We start from the raw sequence: 24298 nt of genomic DNA, 5'->3' as shown, positions 1-24298 counted from the left end.
CCTGCTCCAGCATCAGGGTATAGCCAGAACAGGGAGAGAGCCTTGCCCTGCTTTCTGAGAGGAGCAGTCAGAAGTCCCTCGGAAAGGAGGGGGCAGGGCTCTCTTTTGGCTTCTCCAGGCTCCAGTCTGGGCCTCACTGTTGGCAACAGCAGAGAGGAGGAGACTGGACAAGACAGCAGCCTTTGTCGCCTAGGGAGAGGGGCCCACGCTGGAATATTTACTCAGTGACTACCGAACCATCCTGGCTGTCCTCTTCAAAAAGAGCAGAGGATCCCTGGCGCTGGTACCCAGCATCTGCGGGTCAGGAGTGGACCTCACTTAGTCTATGTGGGTCTTCCCACTCGCCAGCTAGACACTCACACACCCCTCTCCCCCCCTCCACCCCAGACCAAGAGACAGAAAAGCCAGATGGACAAACATACCCTAAACCTCTTTTATATGCCTTCTCCCTCCCCCAGACAGCCTCTTTATAGAATGTTCTACTCCTGTTGTGTGGGAGGGCTATAAGCAGTGTGTGTGTGTGTGTGTGCATGTCAGTGTGAAATCACACCCTCAGGAGTCCTGGAATTTTGAGAGGGAAGGGCAGCCAGCAAAACCAGGTGTTTTGGCTCCAGACTGGCTCCAGACACCCAGCAAAGCAGCACATCTGGAAGAATCCACATGTCCCCACATCGCAGACAACATCTGGCACAGGATCCTGGCTGTAACACTTTCTGTTTATTGGCTGGGGTGCCCCGGTGTGGCCGATGAGCCAGTGGGCCTAAGAGAAGCCCCGTCTTTATTCATCCACTTCCTCCTCTCCGACTCCCCACCATGGCTCCGAGGAGGTACCCACAGATATTTGTGCCCCAGGAAACATGGAAGTGGGGGCCGGGGGGGAGGTGTCAAAATAAAACCAAATTGAGGCTGGCGAAGGGGCAGGAAATGTACGTTACAATGAAGATAGGGGCCACTGCGATCCACAATACGGTGTAGAGACGGCAGGAAAGGCAGCAGGATCCTGCACAGAGACTGTCTTGGCCCAGGCAGGGCCCCAAGGAGGAAAAGGTCACTTCAAGTGTCTTGGTGAAAGCTCCGGTTCCCTGGTCCCTCTGATGGGAGGCTTCGGGAACTGGCTTAGAAGGAGTCCGATTCCCCTACCTCCTGAGGACACCTGGCCCATTGGCCCTGTAGGTCCTGGTGCCTGGGGGAGAGGGACAGTGTGTCACCATCTGCCTGCCACCCCCCTTGTCCAGTCTGGGCGACCAAGAGAAGCAGGACTCCGGTTCCTGCCACCACGCCGGGGCGGTCACTTCCTGCTGTGGAGTGTGTCCTGGAACTTGGTGCTTGTATACCGCAGGTGGAAGCCTTTCTTGGAGATGGTGTCGTCAGAGTGGAACTTGACCAGGACGGAATCTCCGGCCGAGTACACTTCCTCAGGAGGCTGCCAGGGAGAAGGATGGGAATGAGGAGCTGGGATGAGACTGCTGCTTTTCCCTCCCGGAGGTCCTCAGTGTCTCAAGATTCCCCATGAAGCAGGGTGGTGTGTAATCCTGGCACTTAAGAAACAGAGCCAGAAGGAGAGCAATCTGGGCTCTCTAGTGAGAATATATAGATATATATATATTTAAAATCTTTTTATTTATTTATTTATTTATTTATTTTTAGAGAGATAGATAGATGAGGGGCTGGAGAGATGGCTCAGCAGTTAAGAGCACTTCTTGCTCTCTCGAGGGTCTGAGTTCAGTCCCCACAATGGGTGGCTCACAACCACCTATAACTCCAGTTCCCGAGACTCTGATGCCCTTGTCTAGCCTCCTCGGGTACTGCACAAGCCCCACCCCATCCCCTGCATACACACAACTAAAAATAAAACATTTAAAAAATGAAGCAGACTTTCAGGCTACCAGGAATTGAAAGTGAAATCTGGGGAGGGCAGCTTGCTTAAAGACCAGAGCTGGGCAGGTGGAGTGGCCTTTAATCCCAGCACTGGGGAGGCAGAGGCAGGCGGACTTCCTGAGTTCAAGGTCAGCCTGGCCCACAGAGTGAGTTCCAGTCCAGCTAGGGATACATAATGACACCCTGCCTCAAAACAAAACAAACTCACCAAACTCAGCTCAGAGTCAGCCGTTCCTATATTTATTTATTTATTCATTTACTTACCGTGTGTGTGTGTGTTGTGTGTGTGTGTGTGTGTGTGTGTGTGTGTGTGTGTGTAGTGTGTAGTGTGTGTGTGTGTGTGTGTGTGTAGGGTCAGAGGACAGCCTTGGGTGTCATTCATCAGGTATCATTCATTATTAATTAACTAATTGATGAGACAGGATCCCACTGGCCTGGAACTTGCCCAGTAGTGACTGTCCAGTGAGCCCCAGGAGTCTGCCTGTCTCGGTCCCTCTGGTGCTGAGATTACAAGTGCTCTCTACTTAGAGAAGATGGAACAGCTCTTCTCTGCCCACCCGGCTAGGCAGGGAGCCCAGACGTAGGTGCTGCTGTCCTCCACCTATTTCCGCTCCTGCCTGGTTCTAGACCTAACTTTTTGCTTTGACTCCAGACCCTGAAGAGCCGCCTCAAGCCCGGGACCAGGGACCGAGGAAGATAGGCAATGTCCTTCTGAGGTGGCTTCATGCTCGGACCCTCCAATCATAGAAGGAATCATTCCCGACAGCCTTGAAAACATTCCCAGTAACTGTGCCAAGAAGCAGCCCTGCCTGGGTTCCTCTCCACATCCCCTCTGCTGGCCACAGCCTGGGGACATCTCTGGAAGCGGCCCCTGAAGACATTTCATTTGTTGTGTGACTAAAAGGAAGGGGCGAGGCAGGGAGGAAGCGCTAACCTGTCAGCCAGGGATGCCAGAAAGGCTGGGCAGCCAGGCTGGGGCTCCACATAGCCTCCTCCTCCATAGCCTGTTCCACCATGGCCCAGCCCCTGCTGCTCATGCTAGGCTGAAGCTCAGTCGCCAAGGCAGTGACTCTCCGCCTTCCTAATGCTGTGACGCTTTAATACAGTTCCTCATGTTATGGTGACCCCCCAACCATAAAATTATTTTTGTTGCTACTGCATATCTGTAATTTTGCTTACTGGTATGAATCTTAATGTAAATATCTGTGTTTTCTGATGGTCCTAGGCGACCCCTGTGAGAGGTTGGTCAACTCCCCCAAAGAGGTCTCGACCCACAGGTTGAGAACCAGTGTCCTAAGCGGGAGGTTCAGCTGATGCTGGGCTTAGCAGCTGAGGCCGTTCTGGGGGAAGTTTAACCTTTTCTGGGGCAACGGAAGAGGAGAGAAAGGCCGGAGCCAGGGACTGCATCAGAGTGTACATGTGAGTGTGGATGTGCGTGAGGGAAATGCGGCAGGATGACGAGAGGAAGACAGCAGAGACGACAGGGAATGAGGGGAGGGGAGAGGGAGGGGGAGGGGGGGGGGGGGGGGGGGGGGGGGGGGGAGGGAGGGGGAGGGGGGGGGGAGGGGGAGAGGGAGAGGGAGAGAGGGAGGTAGAGGGAGAGGGAGGGGGAGAGGGAGAACAAGACCAAGACCCTATTCTGTTACTGGGAGGGAAAGAAGTGTATCTATGGGCTAGGCCTGGCCTTTCTTACAAACCAGCCCAAGTCATTGTGCCCACAGCTTCTGCAATACACTCTAGACAGTCACAATCGGCCCCCAAGCCCTACTTGGAGAGCGGCAGCAGCAATGGCTTTAGGGCACAGTGGCCTCTCACCAGGGGAGAGACAGACAGAGGAAGGGATCATGGTGTTTATGGACCAGCTGGTCTGGTTAGAGGGACAGCTCAGGGCTCCTGTTTCTGATTCTGGCACTAACTAACCTCTGCCCCACCCCACACCCCCAGTTAAGCCCTGGAAATTGGTGGTGGTGGGGTCAAGGTTCGAGTGGTTCAGGGAGAACCCGATCACCTGCGGGCCAGACCAAACTGGTCCCAAGCGCGCCAAGGTCAGGGTGGGGCCCGGGGCCAGGCAGTTGTGGGAACCTTTACACTGTCCGGAAAGGCCCCTGGTTCCCTGCGTAAGGACAGCCCCGGGGGTGACGGCCTCTGTAAGTGTTCCCAGGCTTAGCACGTTAGCTTCTGCAGAGGGCCAGGCAGCGGGACCAGGGTGAGAGTGGGAAGGCAGTGTGAGGTAGGGAGGGGGTCGGGAGGGCGCTCACCCCAGAGCCACAGTAGCGCCCCAGCCTGGGAGCTGTGTTGTCGTAGCCATCGAAGAGTTCCATGTAGTCATAACCACAGTCCGTCTCCTCCTCCACCTCGAAGGTCTGGAACACCAACTCCACACCATAGCCCTCCTCGGCCACAATGACCCACTCACAGTCCACCCCTCCAGGGTAGTTGTTATCACCAAACTGGGCGTGGGAATAAAGGTCTTTGGTCTTCACATCTGCCCGCACTTGGCCACCACACTCTGCAGGGAACGAACGGCAAGACTGACCACCACTGATGAGGACGCCATATTTACAGGTCTGTGCAGCACCACCCGGAACCAACGGGGACAAATTCCAGGTACAGAGGCCGTGCGGCCAGTGACAGGTGGGATCTGGTCTAGCCTCAAGCAAATGCCCCGCTACGTCACCTCTGAATGGAGACTTAAGGAGGAGGCTAGGAGACACTTTAGGGTGAGGCCAAGGGTAAGAGGTTACGTGGAGCAGTGGTCTGGGGAAAGGTGAGCTTTATCTGAGAAGGAATTGTTCCTGGATTCTAGCTGAGGGCTGTCATGGAGAAACATGGCCCAGCACTGTCAGACTGGACGCTTAACAGAGAAAAGCTATACACTGGTGTGTGAACTGATTTTTAAGTGTTGACTCAAGTTTAAAAAACAAAACAAAAACAAACAAGCAAAAAACCAACCAACCAACCAACGACAACAAATAAAGCCCACCAACCCCATTGTGGGTCAAACACTGACGGAGTTCCAGCCTCTGGTTTGTGAACGTGTGCTAGGCAAGGCAAACGGCAAGCAAAGCGTGGACAGAGCAACTGCCCTCCTGGGCAGCATGTCCCTGGATTTCCTCCTATACCGGGGAAGAGGTGAGCTAGGCAGGGTCTGTGTTAGGATGGAGGCAAAGGAAAAGGTGGAGGGCTGTGGGCCCTACCAGTTCTGGGATGCCCAGGACTCACCAGTAGACAATGACATTTGATACTGATATCCTTGCCCTGCATCCGGGTCTCTCAGGACTGGCCTCTAGCTTCCCTCTGCAGCTACAGCTACATGGCTCCCACTGCCATCCTCACACTCTAGTCAGACCAGATGACTTGCTGTCTACCTGGTGTGTACCATGAGCTCTACACCTCCCCATCCCCCAACCCCCACCCTCCACCCCACCCCCAGAATGACGCCAGCAGTCAGGTCCCTTTCTTTTTCCCCCTAGCCCTGTTTTGTCTTACGCTGTAATCATCAATGCCTGGTTTATCTCTCTGCTGGACTCTGAGTTCCTGGGGCAGGCAGGGTAAGGGCTGATTCACTGCCACGTGCCCCCTGGTCAAATAAACAAGCCGAGCGAGCTCCTTGAGGGCTGGGATCTGGATCTCCAGCTAGGCTCATTTTCTGACCTGCACTTAGAAGGATGCCTTATACATGTTGCCTGCGAATAAACAGCTGTAGACGGAGAGAAATAGCATGTTGTAGGGATGGCGTGTGGGTAGGCTGAGGCTGATGCATTCTTGAACATGCGACAGTAGGGACAATCGGGGATGCTCTCCCCAGTCCTGGGTTACCTAACCATGGCTTCTTCTGCTCGCTGTCACTATACCCTGTTTTCTGACCTTCCTAATCCCTGACTTCTTCCCCATCCTTTAGTGTTCACTCTGATGATCTGCTCCTCAGAACACAACAGTGGCCCCAGCGTTACAGGCTCTGCTCTACGGACCTGCAAAGGCCCTGTGCAAAGTCAAGGCCAGGGTTGGCAACCAGAGTCAGCAACGTACCTGGAACAAACATCAGCGTAAGGGTATCATCACCTGGCCCTAGGCTGGCCTCACCTGTGGAGTGGGATGCCTGGAAGCCTTTCCTCTGGACCGAGTTGTCTGAGTAAAAGCGTAAGAACATGCGGCTGCCCGTAGCCAGAACCGGCTCAGGCTTCTTGGTGCCACAGAATCGGCCAAGGAGCGGCGCCTTGGCATCACGCCCATCGAATACCTCCAGGTGGTCATAAGCACACTCAGGCTGAGACTCAATATCCATCTCCACGAAGGTCTGGGGGATACAAGAAAGGAGTCCAGATTAGAGGCATGGCTAGGGCATCTGGGAGGAGTCCCCAAATCTCTACACCCCTGGACCCCAGCTCACACACAACCATGGTAGCAATCAGGGCTGTGGGATGATGGTGAGGGAGGACTCAGGAACGGGCAGTGGCAGAGCTATCCCCCAAAACATATTCAGAAAGAGGGCTCCTGTTCAGGAAGACTTGTTTCCACATGGATGGGTATGCCCCGAGGCTCAGCCAGGCCACCCCGTCTGCGGTCAACACCTTGGACTCACACCAGTCTTTGCAGATGGCAGAAGCAAATGGCCACTTGATATCGAAGAGCAGGGTGTCCATACAGTGGTATCTTACCAGCTTTACCCGATGCCCAGGGGTGCTGGAGATAGCCCACGTACACTCCTTCTTGCTGGGGTACTTGTCAGGCCAGTTGGGGCTGGTGATGGTGCCACTGGTGGATGTCAGCTTGTGTTCACAGCCAGCTGCGGGGGGGGGGGGGGGGGGGAGTGACAGAGGAGATCAGCAGGGACCTCCCACCCTGATGCCTCCTAGGAAACACTTCGATATCAAGTGTTTCCCTCCCGCCGCCCACGCCTTCGCTCTGCCTCGTGTCATCCATTCACAAGAAAGGACTGAAGATACCCATTTCTTCCCCACTCTGTCACCCAGGCCGGCGGAGAACTGAATGACTTGGTGTCTAACGAAACCTTGGTGAAGACCCCTAGGCGCAGCAGGTGAGGTCCTCTACCCTTTGGTGACCGTCTGGCCACACCACTTCTGTCCAGCTGCCACACCCTTTCTCCTCTCCGCAGCCTGGGAGCTTCTGTACATTGGGAGCTGTGTCAGCCGTTGTCACCGGAGGAGACTTTGGTCCCTGACTCAGTCATCCCCAGACTCCACTCTTGCTACCATCACAGGTGACAGAAACAAACGAGCGGCCAGTTCACCCAGCATGGCCTCTGTGACTTCTGACCTCCTCAGTTCTTCTGGTTCTCATCTCTCCTCACAACCTCACTCTGGGTTTTCCCAACATGCATCACCTTCTCACATTTTTTTTTTCCCAGCATGCTTACAGGTCCCTAAGTATCCACAGGGGATTTGATCTAGAACCCCTCACAACTACCAAAATCCAGAATGCTCAAGAATCTTATATAAAATGGTATAATATTTGCCCATAGGATTAACTGTACTTTCAGAAGGAGGTGGGCTGAGTTCAAACAATGGACCCTCCACCTAGAGGTCTGTTTTCCTCCATAGTTGATCAGTTGACTGCCCTCTGCTGCCGGGTTACATGGTTGGTCACCAGATTACTGACATCCTACCCTTCTCCCTTAGAAACCCCATTCAGCTGGGCCCGGGAGCATATGCTGTAATTCCAGCTACAAGAGAGGCCAAGGCAGGAGGATCCCAGGTTCAGCTAGCAATTTAGTGAGACCTTCCCTCAAAACAAAAAGTAAAGAGAGATCTGGGAACACAGCTCTGTGGCAGAACCCTTGCCTGGGGTGTGTGTAAGGCCCTAAATTCAATCCCTAGCACAAAGCAAACAAACAAACAACAAACAAACAAGGAGAGAATTCTAGAGAGTTGGCTCAATCAATAAAGTGCTTGCCAGCCAGGCGATGGTGGCACACACCTTTAATACCAGTAGTCCGGAGGCAGAGGCAGGCAGATCTCTGTGAGTTCAAGGCTAGCCTGGTCTACAGAGTGAGTTCCAGGACAGCTAGAGCTACACAGAGAAACCCTGTCTTGAAAAACAAGAAAGGAAGGAGGAGGGAGGGAGGAGGGAGGGAGGGAGGGAGGAAGGAAGGAAGGAAGGAAGGAAGGAAGGAAGGAAGGAAGGAAGGAAGGAAGGAAGGAAGGAAGGAAGGAAGGAAAGAGCAAGAGTTTGCCCACCCACATGAAAGCCAGGTGTGGTACCACACACCTAAAGTCCCAGCACTGGTAAGGCAGGGACAGGAGGATCCCTGAGCTTGCTGGCCATCTAGTCTAGCCAAAATCATTGGGCCCCAGGCTCAGTGACAGACCCTGTCTCAAAAAATATGGTGAAGAGTGACTGAGGGAGACACCAGATGTCAACCTGTGGTTTCCACATGCACACCCATCCAAACACACACACACACACACACACACACACACACACACACAAATAAAATAAATCTTAAATAATAATTTTAAGTTTATGATTAGTATTACTGTATATATGAACACGTATGATGTGTGTGGATGCATGTGTGTACACACATGTGGGGAAGCCTGAGGACAACTCTGTGAAGTTGCCTCTCTCCTTCCACCTTTTTTTTTTTTTTTTTTTTATTATGTATACAGCATGTATGACTGCAGGCCAGAAGGGACCAATCTCACACAGATGTTGTGAGCACATGTGGTGCTATTGACTCACTCTAAGAGCATCAGTGCTCTTAACTCTGACTCTTTCACTTTACGCAGGTTACAGGGATGAACTCAGGCCGAGCCATCTTGCCAGTCCCTGAAGGTATTTTTTTCATAATATTTTTAGTGTGCCTGTGTTTTGACTTCAACCAGTCATATGAGGTCAAGGGTAGAATTCCCTACTTGTATGGTGTTCATGATGGTGTTCAAAAAGTTTCAGATTTTTTTTTTTTTTGGAACATTCTGGACTTTGCATGTTCAGATCAGGGTTGCTTAACCTGTATTTGCGGGGCTCTGGTGTCAGAAAGAGTAGCAGCCCCCCTGCTCTGAGAGTCCCCAGGGTGAAATGTGGCCCACAATGGCAATGCACTCAATTGTGGTTGCTGGGGACACTCCATCACTCCCCAGCACTCATGTTCTTCATTTTACACAGGGACAATCCAGGCACAGAGTGAGTGAGGAGCAGCCACTCAAAGGCACACAGTCAGCCAAGTGACAGGCAGATCCAGGCCAGGCAACCTAGCTTCAGAGTCTGTGCCCTTAACTGCTATCCTTTCTGTTCTGGGGAGTCAGAGGAGGCTATAGCAAACAGACAGGCTTGGACTCGGGCTTTAAGAGCCCAGAAATGGACCTTCAGCATCTGTGGACAAGGTGAGAGCACCTGTGCACATGACCTGGCTACCACAGTAAGGGAGGCGGCAGGGGCTAGCCTTCCTCCACTGCTCAGGATGGAGACGTCTGCATGCGGATGTCTCTGGGCAGTGCGAGGTACCTGACAAGCTCTGGTCACCCTCTGCATGGGTCTTACCTTCCTTGCAGTCATGTTTGTTGTCGTGAAGGATGAAGCCACTTCGACACTGACACTCGTAGCTGCCAAAGGTGTTCACGCAGTCCTGCTGGCAGCCGCCATTGTCCTTGGAACACTCATCCTTGTCTGTAAGGGGGCAAACAAGAGCACTGGGTCTGTGTGGGCTGAGGTCTGGTCGCCCCCGGGGGGAAGTGGGAGGCCTGGCAGGGCTTCCTCCTGTGGGAGGGAGGGCGCAGGAGGGCTGGGCATGGGGTGGGAGGTCAGGGTGATGATGGAGTTCTGGACGCTGCATCAGTGGAGCCCGCGGAGGTGGGGGGGCGCCTCTGCTTTGGGCAGAGAAGGCAGAGGTGGGCAGAAGTAGGTGGAGGGAGGGCTGGGGTCTGGAACTGACCAGCATGGGAACCTCTACCATTACCTGCTTACTGGACAGACGGACAAGTGGAAAAACAGACACAGGGACAAGCAGACTGCAAGAGAAAGGAGCAGGACGCAGGGGTCCCTCTTTTACTTCACAACAGGAAATGTCACAGACACCATCAAAATGGGAGGGGGCAGGGAAGGTTCCCCTGTCTGCTGAAGGGGGCAGGGGAGAGGAGAGCACCAGTTCTGTCCAGCCAAAGGAGGTGGCTGGAATGGCAGAGTGGAGGCAGGGTGTGGGTGGGCTCCGAAGCCCCCAGCCCGCTCCGTCCGAGGTGAGCTTCCTGAGTAATGAAGGGTCTGGGGGCCTGGCAGGCCTCATTGGGGGGTCCGGTTTCTTTTCTGCACTCGGAATTTGAGCTGGTGGGGGCGTCCCCGAGGGGGCTGCAGAGCTGGCCTCTTTTCTGAAATGAGAGAGAGAGAAGGAGAAAAGGGACCGAGGAGTCGGGGCGGAGGGCAGGAACCAGGGAGGGAAACCGATGGAAACTAGACCCAGGACCTCCAGACAGGTGGACGGGGGCAGAGTGGGGCGGGAGGGCAGGCAGACCCACATGCAGGACGGCCATGTCACTACGGCTGGGTTAGCAAAGAGGCACAGCAACAGGGGACGGGACTGAGGCCGTGGCAAGGAGAAGGGCTGGAGGGGCGGCACCCTCTGAGGTGTGCCTACTGGGGAAGAGAAACTCAGAGCTGCTGGGAGAGGGGAGAGGCGGAAAGGGCTGTGTAAGAGCTCTGCTCACCCTCATTTTGGCAGCTGCAGAAAGTGTGTGACACAGACATACACATAAACCCAGGCTCCCCATGCGACCCCGTGCATGGAAGAACTGCTGTACAAACAGGAAACACAGATAAGCATGAACACATGTCCTGCATCATCCACACACAGGCCAAACACCTATAGCATACCACGAAGACTCAGGCACAAAGTCACAGTCACACACACACACACACATACAACCTACTCACCCATCTGTGTGTGGGTGCACACACAAGACCCACATGACCTTGCATGTGTGTGTGTGTGTGGGGAGCATATGCAGATAGAAACACACAGGCAGGAACAGAAACATATAGGGAGACAGACATGCCTGCATGTGCAGGAACATGAGGACCCAATGTGGTTGCAGGCACTCATCCATGTCGAGGTGCTCATGCCCATTACGTGGGCATTTACACAGAGAGTTACTCACACGATGATAGGTACACACACACACACACACACACACACACAGATGCACGGTCACAGGTTTACGTGTGCCACACTGCTGTTCTAAGCTGGTGTGTCTGGCACAGAAGCAGGCAGTCAGGACAGATATGTGGACCCCAGTTGCACCCGGAGTTCCAGAGATGAACCACAAAGTGGAAAGATGGCTGCTGGCATTTCACCGACCAGGCGGGTCTGTGATAAATGGACCCTGTTCCTCATCTAACCTGAGGAGAGGAGCCTGAGGGCTGCAGGACTGTCTCCCAGAAGGCCCTGCTTCTCCCACCTATGCTCAGGTGGGCTAGACCCATCAAGAATCCACAGGAGCATGTGCCTAGGAGGTAGACTTGTCAAGCCCCTTCCCAGAGAGAGGCTCCTCTGGAGAGCAGAGCCTGACCAAGGAAGCTGCCATGGGACAGGTGTGTGAGAACTACTCTGAGTGTAGGTGTGTGTGTGTGTGGGGGGGTACCTCTCCTGGCTCTCTACTAGGAGCTCCAGGGGGCTCAGCTCACGAAGTAAGCCACAGCTTCCCTAGCATGTCTGGACTCCCATGCTTTTTCCATATATGCTCCCCAAATACCTAGTCCAGTGCCTGGAAGACAGGTGGGGTAAAATAAAAACATGAAGTCCATGGGCAGATGGCTAAGTGAGTGAGTGACTGAAGAGATGAGTGAGGGGCTGTCGGTCCTGGGGACGGCTGCCTTAACATCTGGGAGGGGACTCTGGCACCTTGAAGAGCAGACAGCCCATCTGTGACTGGAGAACACACTGCAGGGGGTGGGGCAGGTCAGGGCAGGGGAGGCGGCACAGACCCCAACAAGGAGATGGCACTCACCCTACAGTGCCCAAATGCCCCGGAGATGCTGGGGTCAGACCGAAGGTCTTCAGGCTCTTGCTTCTCCTTCTTGTCTTAGGGTTCTCCTTGATGGGTGTCCCAAAAGTCCACACAGCCCCCTCCTGGGGGCCAGAGTCACACGCCCCAGGCCCTGAGGCTGAACTCTGGTGCCCATCGATGAGGGTCCTCGGCAGGTTTCTTGCGCAAGGGACACTTGCATATGTGTGCGTGCGTGCGTGCGTGCGCGCGTGCGTGTGGGTGTGCGTACGCATACGGTGTGAGCCCGTGCACAGACACGTGTGTATCTTGTACAGTGTTGCGTCTTATGTTGGGGACAGGGAGACAAGGCAGCAACTCCAGACAGACACGAGCATGGCCCTCATCCTCTCCAAGACTGGAGCGACAGAAGGGCGGAGACAGATAAGAGTAAGCAGGTAATGGTTTCTCTGAGAAGCCCACCTGGGCAGGCATTATGTCCCCTCAGCCTCCAGAAAGCACCTTTGTTCTAGGTGGGCCTAGGGAAGGAGGGGCTCGGCGTTACACAGAGAGGGGGGCCCGGCAAGCAGTGGGGTCGGGGGCTGGGGGCAATAGCTCCACAGAGCACGTTAAGCAGAGCAGGGCAGCTGGCAGTGCCAAGCAGGGGAACCAGTGCACAGGGACAGGTGCATGGCATCCAGGTGGGACAGGCAGGGGTGCAGGGCAGCCACGGAGGGGCTGAAGGATGCAGGACCCCGGGAAGGAGGGGAGGAGGGAGGCAGCATGGACGAAGTCATGGGCTTCCTGCTTCCTGCCCACCCTGGGGCCAACCCCACCAGGAGAAGTCGGGGTGAAGGTCCCTAACCCACCGCTCCCCACGCCACCTGCTCCAGCCAGCCCACCAACTTCCTGCTCCTTCCACACCCCACTGCAGAGCATCCGCACCCCTCACCGCTGGGTCTGGGCCCTTTTGCTCCTGGCCTCGCACTGACCCGTGACCCGAGACTTAGGGATTCCTAAAGCAGGGGAGAGGTCTCTCAAGACCCCAGAGGTCCAGTTTGGGAAAGCTGGGGTTGGACCACCCAGAGAGGGACTTCAAAAGGGCCAGATGAGGCTAAGGGATGGATCAAGCCACGCCTTCCACGCGCAGGGGAGTGGGCAGCTTTGGTACTAGAGGGCGGAGGCGACTCCTCTTTTGGGAAGGCCTGGCATGAACCCAGTGGGCCGGGCGGGGTCTGATTAGAAGTCCAGCTGCTGCCAGATGAACTGCCCCACACAGTCCAAGGCAAACACCCTCCTCCTCTTCTTTGTTCTCAGGCAACTCTTTTCTCAGGCAACTGAACTCCCTGTCCCAGGACCTCCCCTTTCAGGCCTTGGCTTGCAGGCTTCTTCAGTTCTGCACTTAAATGCTCTGCCCCTCCCTAGGCCTGGCACAACTAAGGTCTGAAGGGCCTCCCGATAAAGATATTCAGATGCCCCAGGGGCTGGCCTGATGGAGGGAGGGGGCAGGCTTAGGAGACCAGGGAAGGCAGAGGAGCCCCCTTTTTGGTGGGAGGTGGAGCTAGAGACCAAGGAATCCAGGGTTACCTGAGAAGAAGTGGGCCTTGAAGCCCTTTTTGGACACGGTATTGTCAGACTTGAACTCCACGCGCATATTGTTGTACTGGGAAGTGATGACCTCTGGCTTCTCGGAGCCACAGAACTTGCCGTGCAGCTTGGAGTCCGCTGTGAGTCCGCTGCGCACCTCCACGAAGTCATACTTGCACACCTGCGGGAGAGCCCAGCTCTGGCTGCCTCCTCCAGGAAGCCTCCCTGTCTCCTTGATGACTCCCCTTCCAGGGAAATGGTCAGGCCAAGCAGCTGTTGCCCCCAGGCAACGCTGATGTACAAAGGCACATTGCAGAGCCCCGGGGCAGCTGGCCCCAAGCCTTTCCTCATTCCACAAGCTTCCGACTCCATGGCGGTTCTTACCTGCAGATGCTCCTTCAGGGCCCCCGCACACCCTCCAAGGCTTCCATGTACTGGGCAATCTCCTCTCTGTCCTCAGAGCCTTTCTATCTGGTTCTCTCCCCCAATGGTAGAAGGCAGGCACTGAACCAAGCCCCTAAGCGCCCCAGCCTTCCGACCCGCCTTGGCTCCAGAGGCACTTACGTCATTGCCCTCAGTCTCGAAGAAGTCAAACTGTAGGGAGATACGGTACTGGGTGGGAGCCACCAACTGCCAGATGCAGTTCTTGTTGGGAGGGTACTCTTTGGGCCAGCCGGGGCTGGTGATGGAGCCATTGAGCTTGGTGAGGAATCCACCGCAGGCAGCTGGAGGGAGAAGGGAGGTGGCATCATCTACCAGGAGTTCCCACTTCTAGGGAGGGGTCTGAGTCCTAGGCTGGGCAACAGTCAGGGTGAGATGGGGGTCTGTGGCTCCCACAACTCGGGCGTGGGACAGGTGGAGGACGTCTTTGGAGGTGAGTCCAGAGTTTGCGGGCGGAGGGGCAGGGCTGCATACACGGTCACTGCTACCACCTCTTCTGGAAAATGGGCAAGGAATCTGCTGGGAGGGGCCATGGAGGGGCCTGAGAATGTGTCTAAATGGGCAGTCCTGGGAGGCACCTAGAGGGGCTGTTCAAAGGTGGCAAGACCAGCCTGATCTGGAACTGCTGCCCTGAAGGGTTATCACTAGCTTACAGGCCTGGACTCTCTGAAACATAGTGGCTTCCAAACTGTGGATCCTGACCCTCTGGAAGGTGGTGAAAGCCATTACCAGGTCAAGATCAGTATTAACAAAGGAGTCAGGATAAGAGCCCCTAACGCCAGGGTGTATCACACTCTGCCAGCGTTCTGGGGGCTGACATGTAGAACAGCTTTCTCATCCATGGCTGGGAGAGGTTCTAGGGAACGTCTCCAGCTTCTCCTGGAATGAGATCGACCCCAGCAAGGCACAGGAAAGAAATCAGTGGTCCAGGGACAAGGCGGGGCACTCACCCTCACATCGACGCTTGTCTGGGGCCAGCTCATAGCCGGGGTCACAGCTGCACTTGTAGCTGCCCAGCGTGTTCAGGCACCGCTGCTCACAGCCCCCACGGTTGGGCCTGGAGCACTCATCCACCTCTACGGGGAAGAAACGGGTGTCACAAGAAGGAGACTGAGCCAGGCTGGGGTGGCGCATGCCTTTAATCCCAGCACTCGGGAGGCAGAGGCAAGTGGATCCCTGTGAGTTCCAGGCCAGCCTGGGCTACAGAGCGAGATCCAGGAAAGGCGCAAAGCTACACAGAGAAACCCTGTCTCGAAGAAAAAAAAATTGCTTACAAGAAGGAGATTGCTCCTTCTTCCTGCACTGGGCTTGAGGTTCAAGCCCAGAGTCTCAGGGAGTCAGCTGAAGGCTTCACTTGTCTGTTCAGCCCTGAGCTATTCCCCAAATCCCACGGCAGCTGAGAACCCATGAGGATAGCCTGTGGAACCTTTCTTCTGAGCACTGAGGCTAGCTGGCAGCTCCTATGTACCAGTCCCCACCAAAGTACTGTCCTCTTGGCCGGGCGGTGGTGGCGCACGCCTTTAATCCCAGCACTCGGGAGGCAGAGCCAGGCGGATCTCTGTGAGTTCGAGGCCAGACTGGGCTACCAAGTGAGTCCCAGGAAAGGCGCAAAGCTACACAGAGAAACCCTGTCTCGAAAAACCAAAAACAAACAAACAAACAAACAAATAAAGTACTGTCCTCTCTTTTCTCTTTCATTTCCTACATGACACTCAGTACAGAGGCAGTTACTGCGTCCACTGCATAGGTGAAGAAGAACTGAGGCTTGGAAATAGTGGGCCCTAGACCACACTGGTTAAAACCAAACCAAGCCCCGTCACGCTCTTTTCCCAAGCCTTCCCAGCTCTGCGCCTCATAGTCTTGACCTTCGCTGCTGCATACCCACAATGTTTTAATATCCCGACCTCAGTGTCCCTGCGTTTGCCCCTCTCACATGGAGCCTTCTTCACATTAAAAACGAATGAAGAATCAAGAAATAAGGGACTGGGCATCCCAGAAGGAGAAGGCGGGACAGCGGAGGAAGCACCTTTGAAAAAGTTGACAGCGAAGCCAGCTTTGTTAATGGACCCGTCGGAGACGAACTTGAGCCAGAGCCGGCTGGACGTGCTTTTGATGTCATCGGGCTTCTCGTAGCCACAGTAGCGCCCAATGAGGTTGCTGCTCTCGCTGTGCCCGTCACGTACTTCCAGGTAGTCGTAGGCACAACTGTCGTGGCGCTCAATCTAGGAGTCAGGGGCTCGATCAGGGAAAGGAGCTCCGGGTTTCCAGGATCCCCATCGCCAGAGCCTGTCCTAGAGACCGACTTAGGCATTGCAGGGTCTGTGGCTACCTCAAAGGACTGGAACGTGAGGCCCACGTGGAAACCTTCAGACACCTGGATCCGCCAGATGCAGACTTTGCTGGGCCGGTAATCGTCGGGGTAATTAGGCGACTGGATATGGCCGTTATCCTTTTTCACATCGCCACCGCAGATGGCTTTGGGGACACGGGATCATGTTGGTCAGCGTGTTTTGCCCAGCCTGCCTAAGTGCCCCTTCCCTACTCTTCTGGCAACATGCCCTGTTCCCCATTACCCACCCTGCTGACCCTGATGGAGGACCCACAGCAGGGACCCTGGAGGCAACCGGAGGGAGCCGCTCTGGAATGTCCGAGGCCCCCTTCCCCTCCCTCAATACCTTCGTAGACGGCAAAGAAGCCCTTTCCAACCCAGTTGCTGCTGCTTCGGAATTCTACCCAGAGGCGGCTGTCGGTGGACACAATGGGCTCGGGGAGTTTGCCCCCACAGAACCGGCCTGCAGACAGTAGAGATAGATGACTCCTGAGTTCCAGGTCTCTCCATATAAGCCCCAACTTCCCAGGAGGCCCAGGGCTCCAGTCTGCAGCCACTTTACTGTGCATATTCCTAAGACCACCAGAAGAGCCGGAAACCCCATAAGGGACAGGACAGAGTTGAATAACATGATTTGGCGGGGGTGGGGGGTGGGGTGGGGGGGGGTAGGGGGGGGGTGGGGGTGGGGGGTGTTGAGGTGGTGTTGGTTTTTTTTTTTTTTTTTTTTTTTTTTTTTATTGTTGCTGTTTTCTAAAAACAAACAATATAACCCAGGCTGGCCTTGAACTTTTGGTTCAAGGCCTCAGTCCCTGCAGTGCTGAGATTTTTAAGCACAAGAGACTGAACCCATAGCTTGTTACATTTTAGGCAAGCACTCTACCAGATGAGCTACAAGGCCAAAGCCTTGAACTTTTGGTCTCAGCCTCCAAAGTCCTGGGATTAAAGTTTAATTGACCTTTTAAAAAGCCTGTTACCTGCTGGGCGTTGGTGGCGCACGCCTTTAATCCCAGCACTCGGGAGCAGAGCCAGGCGGATCTCTGTGAGTTCGAGGCCAGCCTGGGCTACCAAGTGAGCTCCAGGAAAGGCGCAAAGCTACACAGAGAAACCCTGTCTCGAAAAAAAAACAAAACAAAAAACAAAAACAAAAACAAAACAAAAAAAAGCCTGTTACCATCATGACTGATCTTTTTTGTTTTGTTTTGTTTTTCGAGACAGGGTTTCTCTGTGTAGCTTTGCGCCTTTCCTGGATCTCGCTCTGTAGACCAGGCTGGCCTCGAACTCACAAGGATCCGACTGCTTCTGCCTCCCAAGTGCTGGGATTAAAGGCGTGCGCCACCAACGCCCGGCAATGACGGATCTTTATGAGATCTCCATGCAAAAAACTATGAGAGGAAATAGGCACAGCTTTCTCTGCATACACTGTTACAGCATGCTCTCCCAGGCAGCCGCCACTGGGTCACATTGGGGCCTATGGAACCCCAAACTCCAGAATCTGGGGAAAGGGACAGAAAGCAATCCTGTTCAAATAAAACTCAGTAAGAATCAGCACAAAAGGTGAGGCTGGCCATTTGTGGAATTTTTCAGAGTCAAGGATTGATTGGGATGATCTGTTTATTCCTAATAAGACCGAGTGTTTCAGCAAGGGACAGAACGTAGGTGCTAGGAATGTCAGTTCCAAGAAAGAAGTGTAGGGCTAGAGAGACAGCTCAGTGGTTGGGAGCACTGGCTGTTTTTCCAGAGGTCCTGAGTTCGGTTCCCAGCAACCATATGGTGGCTAGCAACCATCTGTAGTGGGATGTGGTGCCCTCTTCTGGTCTGCAGGTAGAAACACTGTATACATAGTAATAAATAAATCTTTAAAAAAAAAAAAAAAGAAAAAGAAAAGAAAAGAAAGAAAGTGTAATCTTGGAGACCTAACACCCTGAAGAGGAAATGTTGTAATGTCAGCTGCTTTGGGTGACTGACAGGTCTACTGGGATATCAGAAATGGAAGTGAGGAGATGGCTGTCTGAAAGCGTCTGGCTGCTTCCTCCACAGACTACAGGACAACGATGCTGAGGCTGAGGAGTAGGTAGCCCTGAGTCATGTCGGACTGCACACAGATGGAACAGTGAACGGCATCACACATCACCTCAGGCTTCATGCAGATGTCCTCTGTGCTCTAATTCTGTGGCCACTGAGCTGCCTCTTTGTCCAATGGTGCTTTGGCTATCATTATTGTAAAGATAGGGTCTTGCTATGTAGCCCAGGCTAGCCTCAAACTCAGGATCCTTCCACCTTGGCCTCCCCAAAGTTGGAAGTACGGCACTACTATGCCCAGCTTTGTCCTGTGACTTTGACCCCTTTATGTCACCACACACACACACACACACACACACACACACACACACACACACACACACAATTAGTGACAAAGTATCTTGTACAAATAGAGCCAGGAGACTGTTCCAAGCCTACAGTTATCAAGGTGAGTAGGTTTAAAGCCAGGCCATATCATGAGCATCCAAAAGTTGGGCCTTGCAGATCAAGGAAATCCCAGGGAGGGTGTGAGCCCAGAGCTATGGGGTGTGCAAAACAGCCTACCAAGACATCTTTGTATACTCCAGGGACTCCTCGGCCTTTAAGAGATTCTTCAGAGGGTAGCTTAAAAGTCTGTAGTAAGAACTGGAAGTCTGGATCACAGACAAGAGTCGCCCACCGTCACAGCAATAGTTAGTGAAGGAACTAGCCAAGACAAACTACACCAGAGCTTGTAGGTCGCACGTCAGGATGTCACCCCCTTAGGGTGGTATCGGGCCACCGAGTGTTCCAACAAGGAACCAGGGTGCTGAGTGCCCAGGGCCCTTTACCTCGGAGGGGCGCCTTCCGCCAGAAGCCATCCCGCACCTCCACGTAGTCATACCAGCATAGACGGCTACGGTACAGGTCCATGGACGTGAAGTTCAGAATGATCTAGGGAGAAGCAATAAGGGGTGAGGAGAGAAGGTAACATTGCTCCCACTCTGGACCTGCCCCTGGGGCCAGGTAAGTGTCACTGCCTGGCAGGAGTGAGAGCTAACCGTTACCAGCCATGGCCAGCACTGTTCCCACACAAAGCCCTGTCAGCCTGACTGAAAACCCGTCTATTGTTCCCATCACAAACACCCAGGAGATATCATGGCTTTCACTGCCTTGCACTCCCCATCCCAGTATAGGGTTATTGTCTTGGGTTCAATAACCAATCAGGTTCCCTCACAGTCAGTATAGATCGTCCATACAATGGAAGAGGGCAGGACCAGGGTGGGCCCAGGATGGTGTGAGGGGTACTGATGGGGGGGGGGTCTGAAATGGGAAAGAAGGGACCAGGAAGGAGCTTGAGGTACCAATCATACAAACTCCCTGGGGTCTGATTCTGGGAAGGGGCATGGTATCTGCAGGGAGTAATTATCAGGTCACAGTCCCTCTCCTGAATGGATTTAATGCATGTCTCTGTCCTCACGGAGCTTATGAAAGGATGACACATATATATATATGAAAGATTGTGCAGAAAAAATGTAAACTGCAGCCCAAGGACCTGCGTTTGAATCAGCCTACATTTCCTGCTAAGTCCTGGGGTGAACCATACAACTTCCCTGATCCCACGTCATCCAACTCATGTGACAGCCTCCGACACCACAGTACTCCCTGGAGGCAGAAAGGATCACACTGTCATACTGACTTGACATCTGTCACAGCCCCTTGGTAAGTCTCAATGCTCCATAACCACGGCCAAGAACTTTTTAAAAAAGGATTTTACTTTAGAGACAGTGTGGTAGTACATGTCATTAGTCCCAGAACTAGGGAGGCAGAGGTAGGAGGATCTCTGTGAATCTGAGGCCAGCCTGGTCTACAGTGCTATTTCTAGGACAACCAAGACTAACTACATAGAGAAGCACTGTCCATTATTATTATTATCATTATTAATTGTTATTATTTGTTTGTTTTGTTTTGTTTTCCAAGATAGGGTTTCTCTGTGCAACTGCCCTGACTGTCCTGGAACTGACTCTGTATACCAGGCTGGCCTTGAACTCACAGAGATCTGCCTGCCTCTACCTCCTAAGTGCTGGGATTAAAGGTGTGCACCACCACTGCCCAGCGAGACACTGTCTAAAAAACTTTTTTTTTTTCATTTAGCTTAGTATATGTGTATCCATGTGTGACTGAATATACGTATGCGTTCCAGAGGCCAGAAGAAAGCAGGAGGCTCTGGAACTAGAGTTACAGGCAGTTGTGAGCCACCCCATGTAGGTACTGGGAACCAAAGTTGGATCCTCTGCAAAAGCAGTATATGCTCTTAACCACTAAGCCAGCTCTTCAGCGCCTCCCACCCCCAGACCAATAGCTTTTTCAAAGGCAGAGGCTTCAGGGAATCCACTTGCTTGGAAATATCCAGAGGGACCCCCAAGTCTACTGTGCTGACAGAGACCCCGCAAGGTTCCAGGGTCGGGTTTGATGCTACCTGTGGGATGTGTATGGACATGGGCCCTACCTCCCCTCTGCTGGTGGAGATCTCGATGCCCAGACTCCAAGGCAGGCACCAGCACCGACGTCTGTGACCCTGTCAACAGGTGCCTGGTCAAAGAACTGGTTCCTGGACACTCTCCCAAGCCAGCCTTGTCGGTGCTGGGTGGGGACATTTGTTTATTTACTTATCTAGTGTGTGTACACACAGGCACACCGAGGTCAGAGGAGAACTTTCGGGAATCAGTTCTCTCATTCCATCATGTGGGTTCCAAGTATCAAACTCAAGCTGACAGGCTTGCTGGGCAAGTCATCTTGCCAGCCTTTCTGAGGGATTTTGGTTTGGTTTTGTTGTTTTTCGAGACAGGGTTTCTCTGTGTAACAGTCCCGGCTGTCCTGGAACCCACTCTGTAGCCCGGGCTGGCCTCAAACTCACAGAGATCCTCCTGGCTCTGCCTCCCGAGTGCTGGGATTAAAGGCGTGCATCACCGCCGCTGGGCCTTCTGGAGGATTTTTAACCATCACTTAAAGTCTTTTTTCCTGGCCTCTCAGCTCCATGACACCTTCTAGCCCGTTCTCTATATCCCTCTGGACCATGCACACCATGCCCTAGGCTCACTAATAAGCACACGCCCCTTCCATGATGTCTGCTCCTAGGACCCTGCTCGCATCTCCGCACTCCATCTTTCCAAGCTCACCCTGCCGGCAGTCCTCACTGTGACCTTCACGGTCTTGAGACTACAGGGATTTCTGCCACCCCTCCCTGACCACTCCTCAATCCACAGTCCTCATTCCCCGTACTTCCTCCGTGCATGTTTTATCAACTGTAGTGACCTGAGATGTATCCGTGTTTTTGAAAAGTGAATTCTATCTTGTGCTCACTCACTAGTCGTTATTATGGGAAGTTGTTGCTATGATTACTAACGTCAGCATTTTCAAAGAGTGAGGCTGCAAATCCATTCTGACTCTGCCCATGGAGCCACAGTGCCGCATGCCCCCCACCCTGGTTGATCTGGAACTCTCTGTGTAGACAAGATTTTACAGAGATCCATTCCTCTGGCTCTGTTTCGGAAGCATAAGCCTCTCCACCCAAGTTGTCCCTTTTAGAAAAAAGGACCAAATGCTCCCACAGAGGAAGCAGCTAAGGACCAGCATGGCAGCCTTCAAAGGGAGTTCATGGTCAGCCCTGCGCTGGCTCGTCCTCACACTCAACCTCCATGGTGTGAACTCCACACTCACACTCCTTTTCCAAGACCGCTGTCTTCTGTCTCCATGGCAGCCACACCTGCCTGTGTGTGTGACTATGTGACTCGGGATGCCAGGCTGCCTGCCCACTGGGCCCTTGGCACTGCTCGGCTAAGTCTATCTTCCCCAATCTCTTACCTCTCCTCTCTCTTTCAGCCACTTTTTCTGTCCATTAGAAACAGTCCTAGGCCCACCATCAGCTTTTTGTCTGGGATAAGTTCAAAAGTCTTTGCTCTTGGCTTTGCCCTGCCTGAGCCACAGCAATCAGAGTAGTTTTTATTACGTAAACCTGATCAAACCCACCCTCTGCTCAAAATCCTTTAATACGAGTATCATACGCATAACTCAGAACAAACGCCGACGTCCTCACTTCGAAGGACCTTTTCCCATCTCATCTCTTTACCTCTAACCCTGTCTCCCATCCGGTCCATGCTCACCCTCAAGCACACCTCACCTATCTCAGGACCTTTGTCCTTACAGCTGGAAGCTCTCCCCAGCCGCTGGCAGGTGTTCCCTCACTTCCTGCTGAGGACTTCTCTGAAAATCCCACCTGAGTCACTTCCCTTCCTGTCGATCCCTCCCCAACGCGATCACGATCACCGTTTCCTGCTCTCAGGGACTTCCTGATACATTCTGTTTCTCCCCCGACGTGGAAACGCAAACCCAGACAGGCAGAAATCTCCTTCGTGGCACAAGATCTCCACGTGTGGCACTTAGTAGGTACTTAAAAACTGTCGCTCAAATACAATTTTGCTTTTAGGAATCTTCAGGCAGACCTGCCTAAATGTATAAAGATGTCTACTGAAGCTTTTTGGGTAATGATGAAAACTTAAAATCAGCTGTCCTTCACTAGAGCCCTGCAAGGGGGTGGTTGAAAAATTACATGAAGAGAAATGAAGAATCAGGCGGTGGTGGTGACGCACGCCTTTAATCCCAGCACGTGGGAGGCAGAGGCTGGCGGATCTCTGTGAGTTCAAGGTCAGCCTGGTCTACAGAGTGAGTTCCAGGATAGCCAGGGCTACACAGAGAAACCTTATCTCAAAGAACGAGAGACAGAGACAGAGAGAGAAAATGAAGGACCGAAGGGTAAGCAGCCATAGAAACAGATGGAGTGAATCCACACAAGCTGACCTAAAGCAAAGACAGGATTTATGGTCAAGTACAAGGCAAGCTGCAGACAGCCATTATGTGACCGTGAGTCCTTTGGCTTTACGTGTGTCACACAGACAAACACATCAAAGCATTCCTCCTGCTTAGTCCCTGTTGAGAAGGGGGGATATAAAAGATGGAGGAGGAGAATATTCATTTTTTACATTGTGTTTATGGACTGTTCAGGCATTTTATATCATGCACATGTTATTTTTATATATCTAACAAATGACAAAAATACCCTTCACGGAGTGCCAGATGGAGGAAGGGATGAGGAAAGCTGAGGCGCGGCGCCCCGTCTCCCACACTCACACACACCCTCTGCCCCTCATGCAGGCGGCCCCCTGGGCTGCCCGTCTTTCTTTCTGCTCCACAGCTGGAATAAGAACAAACATCGACTTTCCCTCCCGCTCCAAAGTCACCACGCCCAGGGGGCAGAACCCCAGAGGACCCACCCAAGACCTCCCAAGGGGCCGGACAGACAGAGGTCACCTGACCCGGGGAGGAGAGACCTGTGTTGGTGGTCAGCAGCACCCTCAAGGGAGGCAAGCAATGGCTATATTGGGACCAGAGGTGTCTAATTAAGAGTCGGACTAACTTCTGTCATGTGGACACAGCTGTGCCCCGGTGGCAGGGGCATTGCCCTTTGCCAAAGAAAATCTGGCCAGCTCTACTGTTTCCTGGCTGAGGACCTGGGGCCTTTAGCTAGGCTTCCTTAAGCCTCCGGATAGTTGTCTACAGATTGGATGGGGGTCTCAATGGCTGCAGTGGAGACATGGCGGGCTAAGTGAGGTACAGGGAGCCACCATCTGTGAAGAGGTCCTCTCACACATGGTGGTCCTCTCAGGAAAGAACCATTTTGGAGAAGAGCTGCACGAGGCCATTAACTACATCACCGCTTAGGCCACTCACAGGCTTCAAGGTGGCCTCACCCCACAATCTTAGACGCGTCACTGAATTCCTTGGTACTATTTTCCTTATCTGTGAGTGGGTAACAGGACCTGCCTCACAGGGATTAGGGGAAATGAGATAGGTAAAGCTTACATCACCATCTGGTGCAAGGTGGGCCGACAGTAAGCCTGAACTTTACTTTTAGAATTCTGTTTACTGAAGTCTTTGCAATAACAGGGACTGATTGAATTCTGTGCCTTGCAAACGCCCTATCACTGAGCTGCACATTGACAGCCCTTCTTATAGTGTTTGTTTTTTTTTTTCTTTTAATCTTGAGACAAGGTCTCATCAAGTTACCCAGGCATGC

General features: G+C 53.3%; 1 protein-coding gene across 1 annotated transcript in view; it reads right to left on the bottom strand.

Moving 5' to 3' along the window:
• Positions 1 to 695: 695 nt before the first annotated feature.
• Bmp1 (bone morphogenetic protein 1) overlaps positions 696 to 24298 on the bottom strand; it is a 45270-nt gene continuing 21667 nt past the window's right edge. The window contains exons 11-22 of the mRNA XM_028877661.2: positions 19017 to 19119; positions 16514 to 16630; positions 16168 to 16313; positions 15865 to 16060; positions 14789 to 14914; positions 13962 to 14122; positions 13398 to 13578; positions 9379 to 9504; positions 6537 to 6664; positions 5962 to 6175; positions 4137 to 4387; positions 696 to 1423 (exon numbers count right to left, since the gene is read on the bottom strand). Of these exons, the coding sequence (XP_028733494.1) occupies positions 1289 to 1423; positions 4137 to 4387; positions 5962 to 6175; positions 6537 to 6664; positions 9379 to 9504; positions 13398 to 13578; positions 13962 to 14122; positions 14789 to 14914; positions 15865 to 16060; positions 16168 to 16313; positions 16514 to 16630; positions 19017 to 19119 (1884 nt within the window). The 3' untranslated portion in view covers positions 696 to 1288. The remainder of the gene's footprint in view (positions 1424 to 4136; positions 4388 to 5961; positions 6176 to 6536; positions 6665 to 9378; positions 9505 to 13397; positions 13579 to 13961; positions 14123 to 14788; positions 14915 to 15864; positions 16061 to 16167; positions 16314 to 16513; positions 16631 to 19016; positions 19120 to 24298) is intronic.

This window comes from Peromyscus leucopus, chromosome 9 (genome assembly GCF_004664715.2).
Source record: "Peromyscus leucopus breed LL Stock chromosome 9, UCI_PerLeu_2.1, whole genome shotgun sequence".
Lineage (NCBI taxonomy): Eukaryota > Metazoa > Chordata > Mammalia > Rodentia > Cricetidae > Peromyscus > Peromyscus leucopus.
This window is presented reverse-complemented; position numbering and strand designations above follow the sequence as displayed.